Here is a 27,751-nt window from a genome sequence, read left to right as displayed (position 1 = left end):
TTTTTTTTTTTTTTTTTTTTTGGTATCAGGGATTGAACCCAGGGGCGCTTAACCAGAGCCACATCCCAGCCCTTTTTATTTTTTAGAGACAGTATCTCACTAAGTTGCTTAGGGCCTTGCTAAGTTGCAGAAGCTGGCTTTGAACTTGCAATCCTCCTGCCTCAGCCTCCTGAGCTATTGGGATTACAGGAATGCACCAGCATGCCTAGCTTGACATAGTATTTTCTCCCAGAACATTGTGTGACAAGACTCCTAACAGAATCATGTCTGTTTTGAAGCAAAGGCTGAGAAGAAGCCTGAGAGGGACCCAAGGCCACATAGTTTTCTATACCTGTTTCTCTCATGGTGGGTGGCAGTTTCTCACAGCCCTTGTGAGGAAGTACAGGCAGCATTCCTCAGCTTCTAAAGCTATCTTCCTGGACTCAAGATGTACCCTGCCTCTCCCTCTAGATCAACAAAAGGCACATACTTGTGCAAGATGTCTTTGACAGGGACATTTATAAACAAGTGACTTTTTTTTTTCTGAACCCCAGTATCTTGTTAAGGAAAAGACAACAATAAGTAACAGTTCTCTGTGAGGCCTAAGGTGGCACAGGCAGCAGTGAGAACCCATATTAGTACCCCACCCAGATGGGACCCTATCTTGCCCCCAAGACTCTCATGCAGCCACATCTCCCAGTGACAACACTCTTCCTAACCAAGGGGGCCTGTCTGTGACTTCTCAGTAGGGACAGGGGCTCACCAGTGTGGATTTGATGCCAACACTTTCAGCTGCCTGGAAGGCCAGTGTGAAGTTCCTTTTCTGTAAAAGAAATCATATTGCTGTAGTGTTCAGACAACATAAGGAGAAAAGTAATGTGAGGGATGGACACTCATCTCTGTTTGGGACTAAAACAAACCCATACTGGGATCCTGAGGACTCCCAAGTCTGTACCAAGGACCTCATGGATGCCTCTTGTGAGTCTGCTCATCCTCCTCTCTACCCAGCCATGGAGATGTCCACATACTTTCTTTCCTCACTCAGGAAGGTTTACTTTTGACACACAGACCCTGAGCTGCCTAGATATGTACCCAAAAACACCTATTAAAAGGTGTTTTGATCTTCCTTTTGGGATCTTCAAAGGTTGTCTTCAGAGCTAGGGGCTGCTATGGGAGAGATGGGGGACCAAGGTAGGGGTTCTGGACCTATCCCCTGACCCTGAGGAGCTTGATGGATGGGATGTCTTAAATGATGAATTGGGACTGTACAGAACTGCAGAAAGGGCCATGTCCTGAGATGACAAGAAGTTGGTCTGTTCTGGGTGGTACTGCCCTGACTGCTCATGCCACAAACAGCCCTTCCTGTCCATTTCTTGAAGCCCCTGATCCTAAATGTTGCTCCTATTAGAGAGATCATCACATGTGGTGGGTCAGGAACTGGTTATCTGAGCACAAATGACCAATCTCAGATGAAACTGAATCAGAATGTGACTGTCCTAAGCCAGCACTGTTGTGTGTGACCCAGTGATGGAAGGAGCCAACCATTCTGTGGCCTGCCTTACCTTATCTTGGCTGTTCAGTTCTTGATATGGAATGTGGGCTGGAAGATATGTGTGCAGGAGTGCGCAGAAGGCTAGCCCATCGTTCCAGCTGCTACTGAAGTTTGTAATATCGATATTCTAAGTGAAAAGAAGAAAATCAGGTAAATGACACATGTTGTGATCCTCCCAGGAGGTGCTTGGGAGATTGGAGAAGCCTCTGATGTCACATGGCTTCCAAAACATAAAAGCAAACCCCAGGCAGGGTGAGCTCTGGAGAATGTTAGGGGCCATATCCCAAGACCCACCTTACTGTTTATGACTGGACATTTTATGAATGCCTCTATCCCTGCCCTCACATGGTCACATGATTTATAAGCAGCTCCATATAACCAAGAAGCCTCCAGGCAGCTAAGGTTGGTCTCTCCAGTGCCTGAATATGGTGACAGTACAGACTGCAGGATGTGGGTGATGACCAACAAGGCTTAAAGCATCATTTATTAAAATGTAACTCATTCCCCATTGTTTGCTAAAGCACTTAAAAGAAACTCCAAGTCAGTGTGCATCTCAGAATATGCACACACAAGAATACTGTCTTGAGGTGCTGACTTCCACAACCAGGCTGGGTTTCAGTACCACATTGCATTGGTGATCACTATAGTTTCCACTCTCACATGCCCACAGTTGAAAAAATAATTTTAACACTGGACTGTGTACTTTCTTTGCTGCTTGAAAATCACCTTGCCTTTATTTTAAGGGGCCCTTACTGTATGTCTAAATGAAATGTATTTGCAACTACACAAGACACATATTCACAGTGTTTATTAAAGTATAGCTAACTGGTATACAGTCTTTTTTATCTTTAATTTTTTTTTTTGACGGACACAATACTTTTATTTTATTTATTTATTTTTATGTGGTGCCGAGGATCCAACCCAGTGCCTCACATGTCAGTACACAAATGCTCTACCGCTGAGCTACAACCCCAGCCCTGGTATGCAGTCTTTACCCTTATTTTTAAGAATCCTTTTGAAGATAAAACTACACATTTAAATTGTGATAATTCACATATTACATAAATGTCACAGAGGAAAAAAAAAGTCTCCCAATACCTCCTCATTTCACATCTCACTTGTTTATTTCTTTCTCTAGGGATTGAACCCAGGGATACTCAAAAAAAAATTTTTTTTTTTTTTGCGGGGGAGGGGGGTGCTGGGTACTGGGGATTGAACTCAGGGGCACTCAACTACTGAGCCATATCCCCAGCCCTATTTTGTATTTTATTAGAGTCAGGGTCTTACTGAGTTGCTTAGTGCCTTGCTGTTGCTGAGGTTAGCTTTGAACTCACTATCCTCCTGCCTCAGCCTCCTGAGCCACTGGGATTACATGCTTGAGCCAATACACCTAGCATCCCCAGCCCTTTTTATGTTTTATTTTAAAACATTAAGTTGCCCAGGATGGCCTTAAACTTGCAGTCTTGCTGCCTGAGTTTCCCTAGTAGCTGGAATTTACAGGAGTATTCCTGGCTCTCACTCTCTTATTTCATGCCACCTTCCACTGCATTGACAGTCAGTTTCATAGGTTAACAGGAAACCCAACTTTTATTATTTAAGGTAAACCACCCAGACCTTGAGTAGCATTTCTTATTCCTCCCAGGAATAAGTGAACCACACAATAATACCAACACTATTCATAACTGTGCAAAAAATTTTAGAAAGCACCTCTTTACAAACTGATAGGTCCTCATGTCAAGAGGGGAACACAAGGCTCAGAAACAGGTAGGGCTTACAGGGAATGATGCACAGAGCTATGAGGATATGTCTATGCAGCCAGTGAGGGTCAGGTCAGGCTGGGCAGTTTCTGAGGAAATCGGCTTCATCTAGCCTTACAGATGGAGGTGGTTCCCTCACAGAGCATCCTGAGCTTCACCATCAAAGCCTATTTCCTCAACCATGACTGCATGTGTGCAGAATCCAGCCCTCTGGCAGTTGCTGCTCCAGGCACAAGTGTTTGGAAGGACAGCAGTTCTGAGAGCTATTTCATAGGTTGCTTCCCCTTATTAACGTGACCATAAGAATGCTTCCAATTTCTCTAATGTGAGGAAAGAGGTCACAACAAAGCACAGAAGGATGGAAACCTGCCAAAAGCTAGAAGGAAAGGTGGCATAAGCTAGCAGTGGCTGGGGTGCTGCATATGACTCAGGTATCACTTGTCCAGTCTGGTGACATCAGCTGTGTCAAAACACTTGGGCCTGGTCAGAATCCTCCCTGCCTCAGTGCTGTGGTCCACAGCTTTCCCAGTCGCTCTCCATCAGAGTCTCTACTCTGACCTTAAAAGTCACTGTTCCCTGAGGCATTCTGGTGATGTCGTGGAAGCACCTCAAAATAAATGATGCTTCACAGTTACTGCCAATTTAAGAAGACCCCAGACAGAGAGATAGTAGACAGGCACATATGCACACACATGGCTACCCCTCTTATCACATCTGAATCTCAGGAAGTAACCAGCTAGGGCAACCAGCTCCATCTGGAAGGAAACTACAACTTATATGAGAGGCGATCTGTCAAAGGTGCTCTGCAGGCAGCAGGGAAGGCAGGGATAGAAATCCTTGCCCTAAGCATAAGCATCCTGTGAGCAGTATTTCTAATTCTCATAGTTATCCCACAAATCTTTGTTTGTTTGTTTTGCAATGATGGGACTGGAACCCAGGGTCTCATGCATGCTAGGCAAGTGCTCTTACACAACCAGCTTACCCTAAAGCAGTCTTAATAAAGATTAGGCTCAGGGAAGCCCAGACATTTACCGAGGCTGCAGATGGTCTGGTATAACTAGCACAGAAGGGATATCCTGCTTTCCCACAGATATCTAAGTAAGATCTCCTAACTCTCTGAGGAAAGTGCAACATTTCTGAAATAAGTGAACACTTGGACGCACAGAAGATGCAAGAATGAAGTATGCAAGACAAATGAACAATGGGCCAGGACTGACTGGCAACATGATCTGCAGGGGCCACGACAAAATAAAAATGCGAGGCCCCTTGTTCAGAAAGCAAAGGAAAAATTCCATTAAAGGTTTTGAAAAAAAAGTTTCAAAGCCCTTCCCTACTCCTCCTAGGACTCCAACTGGTACTTGTGAACTAAGTTGTTGATGAAAAAGCCAAGGACATTGGCCTTGTCCTGTAAAGAGTGTGGCAGGAAGCTTTTAATAACATGTGGAGCTCCCTGCAAGGCCAATGGCACAATTCACTCGAGGTCACATTCACTTCTGGAGGAAGACAGATCTCCTCTTCCTGCCACAAATGCCCTTTCTGCTCCCTGAAACAGGCTGCTCCAGCAGGGTGGTGGACATGTCTGGCCTCACTGTGAACCTCACAGCAAAGGCTCTTATGCCCTGCCTACCAGGCTGTGGGAACCTGGGCCTTCTATCTCACTTTCTCCAGACACATCCAACCCCAGTGGGGAAGGAGCTACAGCTCAGGTACCCATCCCACCTGGAATCTGCAGGAAGAGATTTGTCCAGGACATGCCACAGCCACCTGTACCAGGAGGAAGTCAGGCCCCTAGGGTTTGAGGTGAAGGGCAGTTAACAATTGTCTCTTACAACATTTCAGATCAAAAGAAAGCCCAAACTTAGGCAGTTGCCACATCCCTTACCCTCTGGGGCTGGAGAAGAGCCAGGCCAGGCTGCCTGCTTATGGCACTGCTAAGAGGTAAGTTGGGGGCTGGGGATTCTGAGGTTATTAAGAAGCAACCCACTGGCACCTTTGCCTCTTAGTCCCACCCAAAGGCTCTGTGGGCAAGAAGACAGCAAGGTCTTGAACAGGGTGTTCCTTGGAAGTAGGGGAAACCTGCTTCCAATCCTACCAGTTATGTCGTTGTTTTTAATGTCCAGAGCTAATGAAACTAAAGAAATAACAACTGACTATACAAAGGTCTGCAAAGAATGAAGCTGTTTCTCTGAGGCTGAAAAGCACAGTGCTGGGAAAGACAGAGAGGAAGATGGGAACTCCTACCCTTCCTCTGTGGAGCTCTCCAGAGTGTGACCATCATGGTACAGTAACACAATGACAGGATTAGCAAGTATCTTGGAGAAGAAATATACTAAAAGGTACAAAATCATGCTGAGTTATCAGAGAAACAGCTTTTCCCTTCCTACCCAATGAAGACCTGCCTGGGTGAGGGATGGTAGCAGAAATGGGTTGCCAAGATCCTGAGGCTCTAATCATACTTTTTTAGGTAGTCACCAGAACCAGCCTCTGGCCATTCCCTCATGCCTTTTCTCCTGACCTGGACCTCACAGGATAGTCTAGGAGCAGCCTGACATTCCATCCTGCCAGCAAGAATTCAGGCTAAACTTCCTGTTGTTTTCTGAATAAGGGACAATATCAGAGTGCAGTTAGGTGAATTTTCCTTGGAACTGCTGGTCTTTGCAAAGTGTCACTCCACCTCTACCCATCAGGGCCAAATAAAGTGAGAGCCTGGATTCTCTTGTCAACTGAAAAAAGCTCAAGGTTTTGTGCCTTGGGAAAAACAGTTAAGCATCAGTAATGAAGCTTGTAGGGTGTGGGCCAGGCCTAACACATGATTCTGGCTCAGTCTTGGGCTTCTATAAAGTAGAAGTATACAAATGCTGACCCACACAGATGATGGGTCATTAATCCCCTAGGAAACTGCTGTGCTTTACACACGTAAGAAGTCTTTTTGGTTTTGTGTCCTTATTGTAGACAAGGCAGATGCTATGAAGCAGACAGTACCAACCCCATCCAGACACTACAAGCAATAGCATCACTGGATACCCCAACCTGCTTTCCCTTCCTGGAGCCTTGCTTGTCCCCAGTGTATAATGAACCCTATAAATCTCCACTTCTCTTCACATGAAAATATGGAGCATAATCATTGGCCTTTTGGAATGTGGTTCTCTTCCTTTACTCTTTCTTTTTCTGAGGTTTGGATGAGGAACTGAGATAACTATCCAAAATCCTAACAGCTAAAATACTGACTCAACATTAATTGGAAGGAAACTTGTTCTACAACAATTTGTTTCAAAGCAATTCAAATGCCATGAGGCAGAGCTTGCCTACTGTGGTAGGACTGAAGGGACAGCACCGTGTGGAACTGTCTTCTGTAGGCCTGCAAAGGTTTTGTGGGATAAGAATAAAAACAGAAGAGTGTAGGTTCCAGAGCTGTGTTCTTCCATTAATGGCAAAGACCTTCACCTCAAAGAGGAGGAGGCAGCAACATCCTCAGTCTGTGGCATAAGCATATACTTGCATGTGAATGTTGCCACAGCCATGCTCTTGGGAACTGATGGGGGGGAAAAAGGAAGCTGAGTGTTCTGGGCAAAGGACTGAGGCCAGACTGTTCTTTATGAGGATTCATTTGTCCATTTGGTAAATCCTCACCTGAGCCCAGGTCCTGGGATCATATCTTGGCTTTCTGTTCTTTCATAACAGAATTGGATAGGTGGACCTGACACAGTTCAGAGTGGGAGGAAGGCTTCAAATTTAAGTGTGGTTAAACTGGGATTAGAAAAACAGAATTAGGGGAAGAGTGCTGAGGAGCATTCAGGTCAGCTAGGGAAAGGAGCAGGTGCTATAGAGATGCTCGGGAGCTGTTATGGTTTGAATGTATGTCCCCCCAAAGCTCACATGTGAGAAGTGCAAGAAGGTTCAGAGAAGAAATGATTGGGTTATAAGAGTCTTAACCCAATCAGTGATTTAATCCCGTAACAGGGATTAACTGGTAACTGAAGTGGTAATGAGTAGCTGGAGGAGATGGGAATTGGGGCATGGCTTTGGGTATATATTTGTATTTGGCGAGTGGATTCTCTTTCTGCTTCCCGACACCACGATGTGAGCTGCTTCCCTCTGCCACCTTCTCCTGCCATGATGTTCTGTCTCACCTCAAGCCCAGGGCCTCCAAGGAATGGAGCCGGCCTTCTATGGACTAAGACCTCTGAAACCATGAGCTCTCAAACTTTTCCTCCTCTATAGTTTTTCTGGTCTAAACTTTTAGTCACAGCATTGAAAAAGCTTACTAAAACAGGAACTAAAGCAAATAGACTTGGTGAGAGAAATGAAAATGCCCAGGCCATAAAATGAAAATGCCCAGCCATAAAATGTACACACACCTGAAAAGTCACCAAGTCTCTGAAAGATGTCACTTTATTCAAGAAGCAACATGCAGAGCTAGGGTTGTGGCACTTGTCTGGTAAGTGTGAGGCACTGAGTTCGATCCTCAACACCACATAAAAAACAAATTAATTAATTTAAATAAAGATATGTGTTCATCTACAACCAAAAAACATTAAGAAAAAGAAGAAGCAGCAGCAGCAGTGGCAGTGGCAGCAGCAAAATGTGCCATTCCAGTGTCATAATGGTAGGTGATATGTGTTCACAGGTCAAATAGTGGGCTGGACGCAAGGTTGGTGGCTCAAAGAGTGTTAATTTTTTTTAAATATATTTTTTATACCTTTATTTATCTGTTTTTATGTGGTGCTGAAGATCGAACCCAGGGCCTTGCATGTGCTAGGCGAGTGCTCTGCTGCTGAGCCACAATCCTGGCTATATATGTATATATATTTTTTTAGTTGTTGATACATCTTTATTTTTTTAATTTATTTATATGTGGTGCTGAGAATCTAACTCAGTGCCTCATACATACCAGGCAAGTGCGCTACCACTGAGCCCCAGCCCCAGACCAAGAGTGCTAAATTTTTACTTAAAAAATGCAAAGAGTAATGCTGACCTGAAAGGTTTAGATGTAGACTCTCTGGCCACTAAACACATCTGGGTGAATAAAGCACCCAAAGATGTGCTGCCACACTCACAGAGCTTATGGTCAAACTAACCCATACAATGAGCATCCATGCTACACTGAGCAATCCTTACTGAAAGGAGCATACTGTTCCTCAACCAGAAGAGGAGGTTGCACTAAAGAAAAAGATATAACAGAAAAAAACAAGCACTTATGGCACAGGAATAAATTCAGCATAAAATAAATGCAAATGAAAAGTAAAAGAAAAAAAGTGCCTTTATGTCCTTGGTGTGGGCTGTGGGCATAAGGCAAGTTCTTATCTTCTAGGGGTTTCCCTCCTTTGAAAGACTGCTTATTTGCTGTAGATTAACAAAGTGGCTGTAGCACCAAGGGCTCCAAGTCTGACTTCTACATGGCCAGCTACTGGGACAGGCCAAGAAATCTCTTCAAAACAAACTCTTTATTTGAGTGAAACCAAATTTTATTGGAGGGGAAAATGCACACTAATAGACAGACTTTCTATTGTTCAGTATTTGCTGGCAATGGTACCAATTTCTCTAAGAAGGAAACAATTTTCTTTTTGAAATAAAGACACAGGAAACACACTAGTAATTAGAATGCAAGTTTTTCTTAGTGATAAATTAACATTGTGCATTTCGTTTTCAGGTCAATTTAGGGCTTTTCTGCTCTGTGTGTTAGTTCTGTCTCAATCATCTGATGTGACCAAAAACAAGAGCTGTTGTGCGACACAACAAATGTTCCAAAAAGACTCTGCAGGGGGCTAGAGCACTTGCCTAGCATGTGTGAGGTGCAGGGTTCCATCCTTTACACCACATAAAAATAAACATATAAAATAAAGGCATGCTGTCCAACTATAACTACCAAAAAAAAAAAAAATTAAAAGGAAAAAAAAAAAAAAAGACTCTGTAGGGACTCAACTAGGAAGCTCTGCCCATTTTCTCCTAAGGGCTCATATTGGTTTTTCCATTTAGGAAACATGGACTACAATGTGACAGGGACAGATGTGGCCTGTTTCATGGTATATCCAGTTTCTTTTCCATTCTCCTAAAGTTACATTTTTAAGATTGTGACATCCTTGGCTGGATGGTATCTCAGTTTCCCCTCAACGCCTCTTGGTGTGGGCCAGAACATCTCCCACTCCACCCAGCTCCTCTAATTTTTCAGGGGAAGCATCCTCTGTCTGGTCTTCAGGTGGGCCCTATCTTCATTCTGCAGTATGCACTGAGAGTTGTGGGATGGCATACGAAAGCCAAGAAATAACACAAATCTCCACAAAATAGAGTAGTAAAAAGTATGTCATAAAACATCTCAAAATGTTTCAATGTGTCTGAAGTTTATTTAAGGGCCATAAAATACACCCCCAAATACCACATGCTCTTTAAGTAGCTATTAAGGTTCTGATCTATTTAAGGAAATGCCATTTTTATGGGCACAAGGCAGGAAGCCAAAGGGCATGATTCATCTTTCATCATCCATTTCCTCATGCCCATCAGGGCTGCAGACAGTGGAGTCCTCACGAGAACTACCTTCATGCTACTGAGCATGAAGGAAACCTGCTTGGGGTCACAGGCTGACCTTCAGGAGCAGAAGTTACTAACCAAATCCCCAGGCCATAGGGCAGGGTCCAGAGGGTGTTTGTGGGCCCTGAGTGAGGAAGGAGGGGCACCTTTTGTGTGCGTGGTATGATGTGGGGGATGTCATGTCTAAAAGAGAGAAAAAAAACAACAGAGATGATTTTTTATCTATTCTGTCAGTGCTGTTAAAACACAGAAGACTTAGAGGTCCTGGAAGGGATAAAGGGGACCCTACAGAGTGTGACCATGCTATCTCCTTACTGAAGTTGAGCCAAGCTCTGCTCCAGGTCAGGGGAGGGGTGCATCACCAAGTCTAGGTGTTGGCATCTCCATGGCAGAGAGGAGAAGGAAGAAGTCAGGGCAGCCAGGCAGTGAGCCTCCCACAGGGTCTTGTGCCTTATTGTAAGAGCTTCAATAAGGACCCTCAGTTCTCCTAGTGTGCCACAATCACCTGGCAAATGTTTTCAGGTTTTCCTATGCTCAGCTCCACCTCAGAGAGTCTGACACAACTGGCTAGAGTGGGTCTGGACATCTTTTTTTTTTTAAAAGCTCTCCCTCCAGATGACCTGTTTGTGTACCCAGAAAAGGACCACTGATCCAAACCCCAAGGGTGGTTGCTTATTAAAATTTTTCGATCTCTCTAATATCCATGTTTTGAGGGAAAGAAAATTAGGTATTCCATTAGGTGTGTGTGTGGGGAGGTAACAATTCTGGAGCTAGGTGGTAGTGATGTAATTGTAAGACTTAAAAATGGTAAATTTTGCTAAATGTATTTTTTTTTTAACCACAGTTAAAAGTTTGGCAGATGTTCTGAATAACTTATACCCAAAAACTATACCAGGTAGATCTCTTTTTTTTTTTTTCAATTTTTATTGTGGATGTCAAACCTTACTAAATTTCTTGACATATCATATTCCACACTTTGATTCAATGTGAGTATGAACTCCACCTTCACCCATACACAGATTCGCANTAAATGTTAATCTTCTTCTCCTGCTCTTCGTCCCTACTCTGTTCTTAGTTACTCTCTTTATATCAAAGAAGACATTAAGAAACTAACCTATTCTGGAAGTTTATTGAGAAGTTATACTGCTTAAATTCAGAGGATTCACAAAGGGGTTTTATTGGAAATGCTTTAAAAAAGTTATTAAGCTGTAGCTTCCTTCACCATTAGGAAAATAGAACCTCTGGTAACTCAGAAGGAACCTGATACATCATCCCCTGTGAACCACTGTTCCAAAGCCCAAGGGAGTTTGTCCCTTTGAGAGAAGCAGCAGTCCTATTTAACCACAACAATGTTGCCCAATTGGCTCAAAGCAGCAAGCAACTTCTAGAATATAACTTCTAATATATTGAAGCAACACAAAAACAAAACCTAAGGTATAATAATATGTTTTGGGGTTAATGTGCTATAACTTTTTTTAGTAAAATGAATCTCTTTTTGAGGTGACAGTTCAGAAAATGTCACCCTAAAAAATAGGTGACCTCTTGTTTCCCACAAACCTCTCCAAAGGCAGAGCTGACATTTCATGGAGAAGCATACAGGAACCGTGATATCGGCTTTCTGGGAATTCAGGAAACTGCTCCCAGGAAGAGACGGGTGTCTGGAAAGAGCCTCTGGCTGGGTCACCACTGATTAATGAACTTGGGGCATGTTGTGAGCCATTTTATTAGATGCTTAGGAATTGGTTCTGTTGTTCCCAGTTAACATTTCCACAGATTTAGTTTAGCTCTGGCAGGGGTTATTACTAAGTAAAATGTAATTTTGACTACACAGGACACTTATAGTGACCCTCAATCAACATTTTCCATGGTGTGTGCTCTGGGGAAGGGCTTGGGCCAAGAAGAAAGACAAGCAGAGGGTGAGGAAGTCATGGCCTGTCCTAACCTCCAACAGCTTTTCGATCAATTATGCATGTTTTGAGGGAAAGAAAATTAGGCATTCCAAAACATCCTTGGAGGACTTCTTTAGTTTATTTTCAGAACAAGGGTCACAAATTTTGTGTTCAGACTCTGAGACAGAGATGTGAAATTGGGTGGTGAGGACCCTCCAGGCTGCCCAAATGCAACCAGCCATAGCTTACAAAGAAACCTTTTCAAATGCCTTTTCTAAGGAGGTTCTTCAGTTCATGCTATAACATTCTGGTTACAGGAAGCTGCTCTTTACTTCAAAGGCTGACTGCTGTCCACTAAACTTGTAATACATTTTTCATATGAATTTAAATCTACTTTTCTATTGATCACTGAAACACAAAAGGTGAGGTAGGAGGGCCATCAGTTTCTAATTCTCATAGACTGGGCCTTGAATGTTAATACCACTGCCTAAACTAGTTACAGATCCTTGAACATACCATTTTAACTCATATGAGCCCACTTTTCTCAAGTGCAACAAATAGAAAAAAATAATCAATTATAAGCATTTAATAAGATGACCTCTACAATGTGCACACAGCTTCTCTGGCCAGAGCTCAACACATTCTGTCTTTTCTACTCTTCCCAATACAGTGTTGATTCCACTTTCTAAAATACAGGACAAGCGTTAAACACAAGATGCTTCCCCCTACCCCAGGAAAGGTCTATGTGTATTGAAGTCAGTCAAGCTCATACCCCAAGTGAACAGTCCCAAACTTCAAGATACCCTGCCATCTGGCCAGAGATGAAGACTGGATGTCTCTGGGAATACAGCATGCACTGCAATGATATGTATTTACATAACTGTTTCTCTTTTAGGCTTTTCAGGGATGGGCTTAAATCTTTTTTTTTTTTTTAATTTTTAATTTTTGGCCTATATCTCTACTTCTTTCTCTTTTTAAAATTTTCAGATAGGATCTTGCTAAATTGCCCAGGCTGGCCACAAACTTGCAATCCTCCTGCCTCAGTCTCCCAAGTCACTGGGGTTATAAGTGTGCACCACTGTACCCAGCAAGGGTAGGCTTAATTTTGACCAAGGGCTGAACAGAAAGACTGGTACATTCCTAAGGTACGTAGCAGAGGTTTGTTGAACAACATGCTGGTATTAAAAAACTCTAAGTAGAAGAAAGTCAGAAACAAAATCCAAAGAATCTGAAAGTTTCAATATATAGAGAGGCTGTATTACCCAAAGACCACAGCATACTAATTAATTCCCAGAAAGGGTGGGACCATTGCATTGATAGTAAAACTCAATGTATTGTTTTGAATGCATAATTATTTTCTTGGTACTCACAACTTAGAGGAGGTTCACCTGCCCATATCACCCCCCAAAAACACGTGATGTATATCAAGACAACATGGAGACTTGATGTCTGATCTTCTTAGTCATGGCACTTCCCATTTCTGAAATTGTAGGTGATGCATTCAGGCATTTAGGCCATCCAAGTACAGACTACCTGGATGTTAAATGTCCATGGTCTTGCTGGAGTTCAGGGAGGAAATGATCTCAGGAAAGAGACCCTCAACTTAGCATGCTAACCTTACAATGAACCTATTTGATTGCTTACAGAAGGAACTGAAATAGTCTCTTAAATCTGTTTATGTATTAGTTTCTATACCCACCAGGTACCATTTTGGCAGACAGAAAATGGCAAAATCTCTTAAAAAAAGAAAAGTATCACACCTCTGGTAGCCTCTTAGCCCAGAGCCCCAGACTCCCAAACTGAATGGTTTACTTACCTTTCCTTTAGTGCAACAAATGATTAAAAGAAACCAAAAAACATTTTACTTTGGATCAAATATAACAAGATATCTACCATGGGAAGAATATGACCAACAGAGCGGTCCCAGGGCCCAGAGAGAGTACCCATAGTACTCTGCTGTGGTGGCCCTGTATGTGGTACTTTGCTCCTAACCTCATATATTGCTTTTCTCGTCGTGTTATACATAAGAGTTGGTTTCCAGCTTTTCTTGCTGTTTTTTTTTTTTTTTTTGGTACAAAACATAGGATGCAGCAAAATAGAGTTGAAGACCACAAGGAATATAGTAACAGCAGAAGTATAAAGGCCATGCAAAACTGGAATTCTACATGGGGCAATAAATGAGTGTTTGAAATGATAAATAAGTTATTTAAAAAAGGTTAGATTATACCCAGAAAAAGGACTAATTTTTAAAGGCCTGGAAACAACATGTTTCAGTAATAATTTTGAAAGTTCCAAGAGGGGTGGGGAGGGAAAGGGCAGGAAAGGGCAGGGGATTAGCAAGGATGGTGGAATGTGATAGACATCATAATCCCGAGTACATGTACGAAGACACAAATTGGTGTCAACATACTTTATATACAACCAGAGATATGAAAAATTGTGCTGTGTACATGTAATAAGAATTGTAATGCATTCTGCTGTCATTTATTTTTTAAAATCAATTATTAAAAAAACAAAGGACAAAGGTCATGCTCTGAACTGTATGCTATGCCTCCTTGTATTTAATTATTTCTCTAGTTGTCACATTTAAAGTTATATATTTTGTGATGGGTTTAGAGCAAAAGAAAAATTTTGTACAAGTTGAAATGCTTGAAGTAGTCAGCATTATAAAGATGAATCTACTGAATGAGCCTCACAAAAGGCACAAACCTGAGGAATCACTGTGTGACTTGACATCAAAGACAAGAGCAGCATCTTGCCCTAGTTGACAATTGAAGGTCTAACACTTAGTCCAACAAGGTCATAGTCTTTGGCTTTTCTCATTTACTTTTCTCTCAAGAGTGCTCAAATGAAAGGCCTGGTGCATTATAACAACAGGAATCCAAAAATCCATTTATCTGCAATCCAGCAAAATGTCTCGTACATAAATCTGCTGCTCTTTTTCTTCTGTCCTTTCTAGACAAGCCATCATGGATCCTGATGAAACAACCCTCTCTTGGGAAAGATGTCACTACAAGTAGGAAAGCAGAATGGTATGGCTGCTTTAAAGGACAATTTGCAGCTTTTGAAAATGTTGAACCTACACCTACCACATAATTCAGTCATTCCACTTTCCAGATATGCCTTTAGATATGCAATAGACTGGGGCTGGAGTTGTGGCTTGGTGGCAGAGTGCTTGCCCCTCATGTGTGAGGCCCTGGGTTCAGTCCTTAGCACCACATAAAAAAATAAATAAACACAAAGATATTTTTAAAAAAGCATTTTAAAAGTATTTTTAATATTTTAAAAAAAAGATATGCAATAGACTGACTGTTCCTGTCCACTGCACCTCCCTGGCAAATTCATATATTGAAGTCTTACCCTCCAAATTGATGGTACTAGGAGATGATTAGGTCATGACAGTGAACCCCCATGAATGGTATTAGTGTCCTTATGAAAAGCATCCCAAGGTGGGTGTGGTAGCGCACACCTATAGTCCCAACTACTTGGGAGGTTAAGGTGGAAGGATTACTTGAGCCCACATATGAAAAAGAAAACGGGAGGGATCCCAGTTAGCTCTCTCATTCTCTTTTTTTACCACATGAAGATAACAGAATGGCAGTCTGTAATCCTGGGACAGCTCTCATGAGAATCTGACCATCTGACACCCTGATCTCAGACTTCCAGTGTCCAGAAGTATGAGAAATAAATTTATTTTGTTTATAAACCATCTAGTCTATAGTACTTTGTTACAGCAGCCCAAACTAACAAAGATATCCAATAAACACCTGTACATCAAGATTCATAGTTTTACTTAAAGTAAGCAATAACTGGAAATAATCTGTCCATCAACAGGTGAACAAACTAATTGCAGTATACACACACACACACACACACACACACACACTCAGAGGGAAAAAAAAAAAAAGGAAATGAACTACTGACATGCATCTCAAAATAATTATACTAAGAGAAAAGAGCCAGAGCTTCCTAAGTTGGACATGTTGTGATTTTCACTTAACAAAATTATAAAAAGGACATATAAAAGTTATTCAGTAGGCTGAGCAGGAGGATTACAAGTTTGAAACCACTTAGCAAAACTTTACCTCAAAATAAAATAAAAAGGGCTGGGAATGTAGCTAAGTGGTAGAGTGTTCCTGGGTTATGGTTAGGGGTTAGGGTTAGGGTTGGGTTAGGGTTATCCCCAGTACTGCAGAAAGAAAAGAGTACAAATAATACATAGAGAAAGCAGATCCACAATTGCACAGGGAGGAGGGGTGAGAGGCAAGACCAAGAGAGTAAAGGGGTTATGAAGAAACTTCTGTGGTGATAAGTTCATCATCTGTGGTGATAAGTCTCACAGATATATAATTGTCAGAAGTTATCAAATTATAAACTTTAAATATATGCAGTTTGTTATAAGTCAAATATACCTCAACGCATCTCTGTTTTTTTAAAAAGGTATTCAAAGGCAACAAAGATTTAGCTTATCACATAAACTCTCATTATCTTCAAGCTTTTTACTTATTTTCAGAGTATATATAGCACAGGTTTAAATCACAGTAGGAACAAATACATTCCTCTGATGAAAAGACTATGTTTGATGGAAGACATTCTGAGTGGCCAAAAAGCAAGGGTGTTCTAGGACTCAAGCTATATCTTAGATAGATTTGCTGTGAAGTCCTGCAGATGCAAACACATCCAGATTGAATGATGACAGTCTCCCCAGACTGTCACTTATTTTCACCTCATATTGCTTAGTCTCTGCAGATTCCCTACTCTTGTGAAGCAAAGCTTCTTTAAAAAAGCCTTCTAAGGCTGTTGTCAGGCCACTGTTGCGTTGTTACCTTCTCTAATCACTTACATAAGAGACAATGGTCACTGGGCGCAGACTGAATGTTCTAAAAATGGCCACAGCAATACTCTGGCTCCGCATTTTCTTCGGAACCCTGCTACACCCCATTAAGAGGTAGCACCTATTTCCCTTCCCCGTATAACTAGGCAGGTTTTTGTGACCAACTGATGGGGTGTGGCAGAAGAGACATGCATGGCTTCCAGGACTAGATCACAACAGGCCAGGTGGCTTTTGGCTGTTTCTAAGGACACTGCTTTGGAATGCAGCCACATGTAAGAGGGTCTATATGTAGATTTTCCAATCACAGTCCCAGGGAAAGTCTCAGTCAACAGTGACCATCAACCACCAGACATTACAGAGGGAGTCAAATGACTCCAGCCTTGAGTCAAACGACTCAAGCAGCATTAAGCTGTCTCAGAAGAAGCTGAATGGAGAAGAGATGAGATACCCACACAACAACCCACACAAACTGTAGATTCATGATCTAACTAGAAGATGGCACTATTTGAAGCCACTAAGTTTTAGGTGGTGCTTGTAGATAAGCAGATTGAATTTTCTAAAAATGGCCACCGCAATACTTCTGCATTTTCTTCAGATTTAAAGAGCCCATTCAGAAAGGAAACTAGTTTCTTTCCCTCTCCTGACAGTGTCTAATGGATAATTACCCTTTCCATAATTATTTATCAGAAGGCAGCAGTATGGCATCTCTATAAATAACCTGCTTCTACAAATTGAGAGATCACCCTAAATTGCCAGGATGACCTCAGGCTAAACTCATTTATGAAAATCCAGAGCAATCATATATATAATGAAATCAACCTGTCAAACTTCAACATCTTTCTAGACGCCACATTGTTATGTTGACATCCCATTCAAAAAGGGTAAAGACACATGAAGAAAGTGATTTTTCTCATAATGTAAGGAAGTAAAGGATTATGTGCATTATTTGCAGTGAGATATGAAAAAGATTATTTGACCCAGACAATTAAATGATTCTGCTTTTAGCAAAATAGTTAATCAGCTCTTGAAAATGTTACTTATCTGATATCTGTTTCTCAGCATTACTCATAATATAAATACCTATTTATGGAAACTTACTGAAGAGTCAAGGACACTGCTGGGAAAATGGGCAAGCTCAGTAGAAGGAAGCTGAGGCTGGGAGTTTGGAGATGCAATTGTTTGGTCTCACCATTATGATCTGCAGGTCCCTTACTGGTAAAATGAATACCCCAGTTTCATGATTTCTAGGGCTTATTTCAAATCTGACTTCCTGCAACTTCTGAGAATAGAACTGTAGGTGCTCATTCAGCGCATTACATTTTAGCTAAGGAAATGTACCCTGAAATAATTATTTTACAGTTAACCAAAAGCACTGGCAAAACAAACCATTTTACTACTATATTCAGCAGGTTTTCTCAATGTCATCAGTGGAAATTACATGGAGACAGAATGCAGAGAAAATGAAAAGAACTTTGTGCTTAAGAGGAAGACAAGCACCTAGGACTCCATTCAAACTCCTCAGACCCCTTCTTTCCTCTGCAACTTCCAGGAACCCAGACTCTTGAAGTCATGATATTTGTATCTACACAACTACTCTTGCTGTGTCCAGACTAGGCCTCTGCCACGCAGCCAGAAGGGAACCATTACTAAACTGTTTTCCAATATTTACAGGCCCTGAATATAGCTCTGAAAGATGCTCAGAATAAGGAAAGTGAAAATTTGGCACGTAAATACTTGTACATGTAATCTCTCCATTCCTTTACCTGTGCTGAGAAATCTAATTTTTGTTAGCCAAGGGGGAATACAATTTGACTGAGTAGTCTCATCCCCTGCACTCCAAAAACACCGATCAAACTAATTTATGTTGATGGCACTAAGCAATTAATTTAAAAAATTACAGCTTGACATTTCTGGAAATAGATATTAACAGTTGCTGTCAAAATCATATTTAAACAAAATGCAGTAAGTACATTTGCTTCTGGGAAAACTTTGTTTCCTAGCTGCTATGTTTGGCATTAAAAGAAATCCCCTGAAAACAGGAAACAGCTCTTTCACTCCACTGTGACAGAGAAGCCACCATCTAACCTCTGCTGAGTTATAAAGAACACAAGCCAGGGAAGAGCCTTGAGATTTGAGCTTTCTATTCCCTGGTGGCTGCTTGGAGAAATGCGAAGTTCTTGCCCAACCTCTATGAGCTTTCTGGATGAAGATGTCTTATCATCAGAAAAGTGAATGATTGAACTCTCACAGTTTTTTTATCACTTCACTATGGAGAGCTTTTGAGTTCTCCATAAAGAAAGCTTTTGAGTTCTACATAAAGAATGGGTGGGACTACAAAGCTGGCCATTCTTTCTCCCCTTTGTTCAAGTATTTTTAACCCCTAGAACATAGTGATATTTACAAACAATAAGATCTTTCTGTATACTTAGTTTCCTTGCAAAGTGACAATGTAGAATGAAAAGGATTTAGACTTTCAACCTAGATTTGATTTAGATCAAAACCCTTATCTACTGCCTGTACCTTCTTCATTTTTTTTAACTCTGGGAAGTCATTCCTATGACCTAAGATTCCAGTTATAGAAGAGGAAATTAAACCAATTTATGCTTTGACTATCAGGAATTCCTAATACATGATTTTAACGGTTTTCTGTCTATAGGCAGAACTCCCAGCTTCCCCTAACCTTTTTCATTCCACCTTCCTCTACTGCAATCCTAACAAATCATGGAGAGAGAAGGATAGGAAGGTGGAAAGGGGAGAATGCAAAAAAAAAAAAAAAAAATCAGGGGAGGAGTGGCATTCTGTACTGTCTTTCTGAGAGACACTCAAGTCCTCTTTAAAAGAGGCCAGGGATGAGGAGGAACAGCACTGGACATATAAGGGAAAAAGAAGGCTTCTCTGTTCCCTTGTTTCTTCTAGTACTCAGTGACCAGAAGAATAAGAACCTGAGTTTTGGGGGCCATCTCTTTAGGTTAGGGAAGTTACCTATACACTAAGAACCACTCAATCCACAGAATCAAAATGCTGGGAGTGAGCAGTGGCCTAAAGGAGTATGGCTAGCACCAAGAGCAATCTCATGCATGGGTTATGCAGGTAGCAAGTATCACTCTGAACACTTCATACAATTTATGAAAAGAACTTCCTCTTCTGTTTGTCTGCAGTCTATTATCACAAAGGAAGATGTGAAGGACTGAGCTATTTTTATCTGTCCACTAGTTCTCACTTGAATGCCTCTTCAAATCACGGGAACACAAACTTTTGAGAGAATAAAGTAAGTGTCCACCTTAGATTCTGCTTAGTCAAAGAGAGTGGGAGAAAAAGAAAAGAACCCCAGATGAAGCATGGTAGGAAACTTCTGGCTACAGTGCAGCAAAGAGGTAAACAAATCCTTTCCCTAAAAAACAAACATATAACTGGACAAAACTGTCAAAAATAACCATGTTAGGGCAGTGGAAATCAATCAAGGACAAACAACAAAATAAGAAGCATTTTTATGAAAAGGGTCTAAAATGTGCCCCCCCCCTTGTCTGAAGCTGCTCTTATCTCTTTCCTTAAATCTTAAAAAATGTATTATATAAAGTAATAAATTTTAACACTTAACCTTTTTTGTCTGTAAAACAAATAAATGTAATCTATATGATGATAACATCACAAAGGAAGAAGTAGGAAATGGATTTAACTGATATTTATAGAACATTTTTCCAGTAACAATAGAATAAGCATTATTTCATTCATTTGGGAAAATAAGAGACCCAGAATAGCCACAGCAAACCTTAATAAGAAGAGTGAAGCAGGAGGTATCACAATGCCAGAAATTAAACTATACTACAAAGCTACAATAACAAAAACGGCATGGTATAGGCACCAAAATAGACTGTAGACCAATGGTACAGAATAGAAAACACAGAGACAAACCCATGTAAATACAGTTACCTCATACCAGACAAAGGTGCCAAAAACATACACTGAAGAAAAGATAGCCTTTTCAACAAATGGTGCTGGAAAAACTGGAAACATACATGCAGCAAAATAAAATTAAACTCCTCTCTCTATATACAAAACTCAACTCAAAGTGGATCAAGGACCTAAGAATTAGATCAGAGACCCTGAACCTATAGAAGAAAAAGTAGGCCCCAATCTTTACCATGTCGGCCTAGGATCTGACTTCCTTAACAAGACTCCTAAAGCAAAAGAAATAAAATCAAGAATCAATAAATGGGATGGATTCAAACTAAAAAGCTACTTCTCAGCAAAGGAAACAATAATAATGTGAAGAGAGAGCCTACAGAGTGGGAGAAAAATCTTTACCACACGCACATCAGACAGAGCAATAATCTCCAGGATATATAAAAAATTTAACACCAAGAAAACAAATAACCCAATCAATAAATGGGCTAATGAACTGAACAGACACTTCTCATAAGAAGACATACAATTAATTAACAGATATATGAAAAATGTCCAACATCTCTAGTAATTAGAGAAATGCAAATCAAAACTCCTCTAAAATTTCATCTCAAATTGTATCTTAAAGTTGTTTAAGCCACATAAGGGCACATCTAAGCCCTCAAAAATCAACTCTCTGGGCTGGGGTTGTAGCTCAGTGGTAGAGCACTTGTCTCACATGTGTGAAACACTGGGTACAATTCTCAGCACCACATAAAAATAAATAAAGACACTGTGACCGTCTACAACTAAAAAAAAAAATTTAAAAAACAAAAAGAAAATCAACTCTCTGAGATTATATAGTTATTTTTATATATAAGTATGTGTGATCAGCCCACAAAAATGTCAGTGTCTCGCCAGGAGCGGTGTTGCATGCCTATAATCCCAGCAGCTCTGGAAGCTGAGACAGGAGGATCTGAAGTTCAAAGCCAGCCTCAGCAAAGGCAAGGAGCTCAGCAACTCAGTGAGACTCTGTCTCTAAATAAAATAAAAAATAGGACTGGGGAGGTGGCTCAGTGGTTGAGTGCCCCTGAGTTTGACCCCTGGTACCCGGCCCTCCCCCCAAAAAGTCAATTGTCTCAATCCCTTGAACCTAAGAGTATGTTTAGCTTAAATGGCAAAACTAACTTTGCAGATGTGATTAAGAATTTTAAGGGCTGGGGATGTGGCTCAAGCAGTAGCGCACTCGCCTGGCATACATGCGGCCCGGGTTCGATCCTCAGCACCACATACAAACAAAGATATTGTGTCCGCCGAAAACTAAAAAATAAATATTAAAAAAAAAAAATTAAGAACAGGGAAAAGATCCTGGATTATCCAAGCTAACTGTATGAGTCCTTAAAAGCCAATAACCTGTAGGGCTGGGGTTGTGGCTCAGTGGTAGAACAGTCGCCTCGCACGTGCGAGACCCTGGGTTCGATCCTCAGCACCACATAAAAATAAATAAGTGAAATAAAGGTATTGTGTCCAACTACAACTAAAAATAAATATTTTTTTAAAAAGCCAATAACCTGTGATCAGAGTGATAAAATATAAGAAGGACTGGATCAGTTACTGCTGGCCTTGCAGATGGAGGAAGGGACCATGAGTCAAGGAACATTGGGTAAGTGGGAAAAGGCAACAAAACAGATTCTTTAAAACCTCCAGAAAGAAACTCGGCTCTGACACCTTAACTTTAGTCCAGTAAGACCTGTGTTACAGCTTCTAATCCACAGAACTTTAAGATAATAAATTCATATTATTTGAATTCACTAAGTTTGAGACAATTTGTCACAATAACAGAAGACTAATACAGTATACTATAAATTATTCATTTTACATAGAAAATGAAATGAAGTCTAATGAATTGTAGTAAATGGAGAAGTCTTAAAGATCAGAAACATGTGACATAAAATCCTCAAAACTACAGATAACTGAGGCAACATTACTGACCACACCAAACAAAAATTTTTTTCCTTGACTTTTGTTGAAGTATATATGAAGTACCTAAATTTGCAAAGTAGTTAAAAGAATCTTCACAAAATGAATACATTATGTATTCCCCAGATTAAGATACAGAATATTATCAGAATCCCAGAAAATGTTCCTTCATCCTTTAAAGGTAACATTATTCTGACATTATTTCTGTTTTTCTTTTGAGACAGGTTCTCACTATGCTGATCAAGGTGGGCTTGAGCAATCCTCCTGCCTTTGCCTGGACTACAGGTGTTACCACCACACCAGGCTGACAAATCTTAATAGATTAATCCTGTCACCTTTGAGCTTTATTTAAATTGAACCATATCATTTGTACTCTGGTACATAGGGCTGCTTCTGTTCAGTGTTGCATGTGTTAGATTCTTTCACACTACTGTATGTTGTAATAATTTGTTCTTTTTGTTTCCATCAAGTACCCTAATACCACAATTTATCCATTTACCTCTTGATGAATATTTGGATTGCTCCCCACTTTTGACTCTGATGAAAAATGAACAATCCCATACATGTCTTCAGGTAAATATGCATTTCTCATGGGTATGTATCTGAAAGTGGAACTGTTTGCACATAGCTCATGTGGGGATTCAACTTCAGTAGGTACTGCCAAAGTTTTCCAAACTGGCTAGGGCATTTTACCATTCCTATCAGCAGTTTGCAATTGTTCTGCTTCTGAGTCAACACTTGGTATTATCTCTGCCTTGGTATTATAAATGCTTAGTATTATCAGTCTTTTAAATTGGGCATTCTGAACTGGGTATGGTGGCGCATGCCTGTAATCCCCGCAGCTTGGAAGGCTGAGGTAGGAGGATTTCAAGATCAAAGCCAGCCTCAGCAACTTAGTGAGGTCCTAAGCAACTAGGTGAGACCCTGCCTCTAAATAAAATATAAAAAGGGCTGGGGATATGGCTCAGTGGTTAAGTGTCCCTGGGTTCAATTCCTGGTACTCATCCCCCCAGAAACAAAAGTTTAAATTAGACATTCTGTATTGATTAGTATTAGTAATACTGTTGATGCTGTAATAGTTTCTCATTGTGGTTTTAATTTGTATTTCCCTGATAATTAATGATGTTGAGTACTTTTTCAGCTGTTCATTAGCCTTTAGATATACTTGTTTAAATGAAATACTCATGAAGTGTTCTTACTGAGTAATGTAAACCCTCCAACTTTGTTTTCCACAACTGCCTTAGTTATACAGCCCTGTGTATTTCCATATAATTTTAAAATTAACTTGTCAATTTCAATTAGAAAAAGAAAACTGATAATATTCTTTTTTAAAATATTTATTTTTTAGTTGTATACAATACCTTTATTTTATTTATTTTTATGTGGTGTTGAGGATAGAACCCAGGGCCCCACGCATGCTAGGCGAGCGCTCTACTACTGAGCCACAACCCCCGCCTCATGAAAACTGATAATATTCTGATTGGGATATGTTTATCTATATTTCCAATCAATGAATTTGGCATGTCATGCCATTTACTCAGTCTGCTTTAATTTTTTACAATGACAGTTATGTTTTTCTTTGTTATATAAATTTTTCATTAGCATTCTTAAGTATTTTATTTTTTAATGTGCTAATGAAATTTAGTCTTTAAAATTTTATTAAGTTGTTTGCTATTAATTCTAATAATTTACCTACAGCTTTGTTACAATTCTCTACATAAAAATGATGTCTGCAAATAAAGAAATTCTTTCTCTCTCTCTCTCTCTCCCTTCTTCCTTTCTTTCTCATCATTGTATCTTTTATTTCTCTTCCTGCCTTACTTCCCTGGCTAAGACTTTCAATATAATTTTGAATAGATGTAATGACAGCAGTCTTGTCTCATTCCTCATCTCTGGAAGAAACCTTTTTTTGTATACTTATAATTCACCAGTAAAAAAACCTATTACATGTAAATGAATAGAAGAAAGACCAGAAATGTGGAGGAAAGTAACAGGGGGAGGGAGGAGGAGAGGCAAAGAGTAAGTATTAGGGAATGAATGGGTGCAAAGTGTGTTATGCACATGGCACAATGAACCTGGCATCATGTATAATTATACTGAACTAAATAAAGACATTTTAAAAATAAAAAGAAGCCAGGCATTGTGATGCATACCTGTAATTCCAGTGACTTGGGAGGTTAAGACAGGAGGATCACAAATTCAAAGCCAGCCTCAGCAACTTATCGAAATCCTGTCTCAAAAATTAAAAGGGCTAGGAATATAGCTCATTGGTTAAGGGTTCCTGGGTTCAATCCCTGGTACCAAAGATAAAATAAATAATGAAAAAGAAAATTAAAACCTAAAAAAAGAGCAAATTTTGAAGAAGGCACCACTAAGCTTAATGTCCACTAATTTTTTTTTAAAGAGAGAGAGAGAGAGAGAATTTTTTAATATTTATTTTTCAGTTTTCGGTGGACACAACATCTTTATTTTATTTTTATGAGGTGCTGAGGATCGAACCCAGTGCCCCGTGCATGCCAGGTGAGCGCATTACCATGTGAGCCACATCCCTAGCCCTAAAATTTGCTTTTTAAAGATAATTTTTATTAAAACAAGGAAATTACCTGCTATTCCTAGTTTGTTAGAAATTTGGTATATTGTTGTTTTAATATTGAACAGGTGTTAATTTTTGTCAAATGCTTTTTCTCCAACTACCTATAGATGTTTTTCCTCCCTTCATTTTGAGAATTTAAAGGATTTTAAACCATCTAAATTTTTTGAGATTGTTCTAAGGCTTGGACTATGCCCAATTTTGATAAATATTTTGTGGTCAATGGGAAGGAATGTGTGATCTGCAGTGTTTTATAGCTGTCAGAATGAATTAGTTAAGAGCATCTTCTCTTGCTCTACTAAATTTCTGAGAGAAGTGTTAGAATCTCTAAATATGCATGTCTATTTTTTCTCTTTGCTATGACAGTTTTGCTTTATGTTTTATGGGGCTATGTTATTTGGTGAATATGAATTTATGACATGCTATAAGTGCCTGTAAAGTCTTATTGGTCAGTATAAGATTTCCAAGTCTTTTTTTCCAAGATTGCCTTGATTATTGTTATTGTTTTGATTCTTTTATCGCTATGAAATATCCATTTTTATCTCTAGTAACATTTCCTTTTTTTTGTTGCTGCTGCTGTTGTTGTTCTGGGAACTAAACCCAGGGGCACTCTACCACTAAACTACATCCCCATACTGACTTATTGAGACAGTCTCAGTAAGTCACGTCAACCTTGTGATCCTTCTGCCTCAGCTTCCTGAGTGGCTGGGATTACAGGCATGTGCCACCACATGCGGCTTTAGTGATAAGTCTTTCTGTGAAACATTTGTTCTCTGGACATTAGTATAGCGCCCCCAGCCTTCTTTTGGTTTGTGTTTGCACAGTATATATTTTCTCGCTTTTATACTTTCAGTTTTTCCATTTCAAATCAGTGTCTTCTATACAAAACATGGTTGGGTTTGCTTTTTTGTGTTTTTTTTTCCTTTTCATTGGTGCATTATAATTATACATGAACAGTGGGATTTGTTATAATATATTCATACATGCACACAATAAGGCAATATAATTTGATCAACTTCATGCCCCAGTAACTCCCCTTGCCATCCCCTCCCTCCCCCTGATCCTCTTCTTCTATTCTACTCGTCTCCCTTCTATTCTTTTGTAATTTGTTCTAATTAGTTATGTAAGACAATAGAATGCATTTCGACACACTGTACACAAATGGAGCACAACTTCTCATTCCTCTGGCAGTACATGGTACAGAGTCACACAGAGTACAGTAATGTAATTACAGAGTACAGTAATGTAATCATACCATATACACAGGATAATGTCTGTCTCATTCTACCGTCTTTCCCATCCCCACAGCCCCACCCCCCTCACTACCCTCTGCACAATGCAAAATTCCTTCATTCTTCCCAGGCCCCCATTCCACTATGGATCAGTACCCACTTATCAGAGAAAATACTACACCTTCGGTTTTTTGGGATTGGCTTATTTCACTTAGCATGATGTTCTCTAGTTCCATCCATTTACCCGCAAATGCCAATATTTAATTTTTCTTTAAAGCTGAGTAATATTTGTATTTTCAATGAGACAGAGACTCATTGAGTTTCTTAGCGCCTTGCTAAATTGCTCAGGCTGGCTTTGAACTCAGCAATCCTCCTGCCTCAACCTCCCGAGCCGTGGGATTATAGGTGTGCGCCACTGTGCCCAGTCCATTTCAAGTTTTCTGAGGAATCTCCATACTTTTTTCCAAAGTGGTGAGTTTGTTGTTTTTAATCTAAAAATCTTTGTCTTTTAACTGAAATATTCAGTCCACTCATGTGCAATCTTAACATATTTGGGTTTCAATCTACAATATCTTTACTTCTTTGTTCCGTTTTGTTATGGTTTAGATATGCGGTATCCCCCAAAAGCTCATGTGTGAGACAATGCAAGAATTTTTAGAGATGAAATGATTAGATAATGAGGTATGGCCTAAATCAATGAATTAGTACACTGATATGGGTTAACTGGGTGGTTAACTACAGGCAGGCAGGGTATTGCTGGAGGAGACAGATCATGGGGGGAGCATGCCTTTGGGTTTTTATTTTGCTCCTTGGTGAGCAGAACCCTCTCTCTGCTTCTTCATTGCCATGTCTTGAACTGCTTTCCTCTCCCATGCCCTTCTGCCACGGGCCCAGAGCTATGGAGCTGGATGTCTGTCTATGGACTAAGACCTCTGAAACCATGAACCAAAATAAACTTTTCCTCCTCTATGTTTTCTTTGTCACATCTTTTGGTCACAGAGACGAAAAGGCAGACTAAAATATTTTTCTTTCCTTTCCTGCCTTCTTTGGGATTAGTCAAGTATTACTGATATTCCCTTTCCTGTTGCTGTTAGCCTCTTTCCATCCTTTTGTTTTTTAGTTTTGGGGAACAGGGATTGAACCCAGGGGAAATTGACCACTGAGCCACATCCCCAGCCCTAGTTTGCATTTTATTTAGAGACAGGTTATCACTGAGTTGTTTAGCTCCTTGCTTTTGCTGAGGCTGTCTTTGATTTCATGACCTCTTGCCTCAGCCTCCTGAGCAGCTGCGATTACAGGCATGTGTCACTACACCTGGCCTAGCCTCTTTCTATTATTTTATTCTTGTTTTAGTAGTCACCAGTATATAATTCTCTAGCATCCACATTTTAAAAAAGTAGAAAGATAATATAATATTAATTTACCTTAAAATGTTAGAAATATGAACATTTCAACAGGCAAGGTTAGTATCTTTAAAATGAGATATTTTACATTTTTTCCCCTATAAATCTTCAAATTTAGATACATTTTA

General features: G+C 40.1%; 1 protein-coding gene across 1 annotated transcript in view; it reads right to left on the bottom strand.

The window, feature by feature from the left end:
* Window positions 1–27,751, bottom strand: part of Specc1l (sperm antigen with calponin homology and coiled-coil domains 1 like) — a 147,747-nt gene that overhangs the window by 4,681 nt on the left and 115,315 nt on the right. Inside the window, exons 13-14 of the mRNA XM_048784893.1 lie at window positions 1,542–1,658; window positions 743–802 (exon numbers count right to left, since the gene is read on the bottom strand). Coding sequence (XP_048640850.1) covers window positions 743–802; window positions 1,542–1,658 — 177 coding nt within the window. The remainder of the gene's footprint in view (window positions 1–742; window positions 803–1,541; window positions 1,659–27,751) is intronic.

Source organism: Marmota marmota, unplaced genomic scaffold (assembly GCF_001458135.2).
Source record: "Marmota marmota marmota unplaced genomic scaffold, marMar, whole genome shotgun sequence".
NCBI classification, from domain to species: Eukaryota; Metazoa; Chordata; class Mammalia; order Rodentia; family Sciuridae; genus Marmota; species Marmota marmota.
Note: the sequence above shows the minus strand (reverse complement) of the source record. Positions and strands in the feature narration are given on the sequence as shown.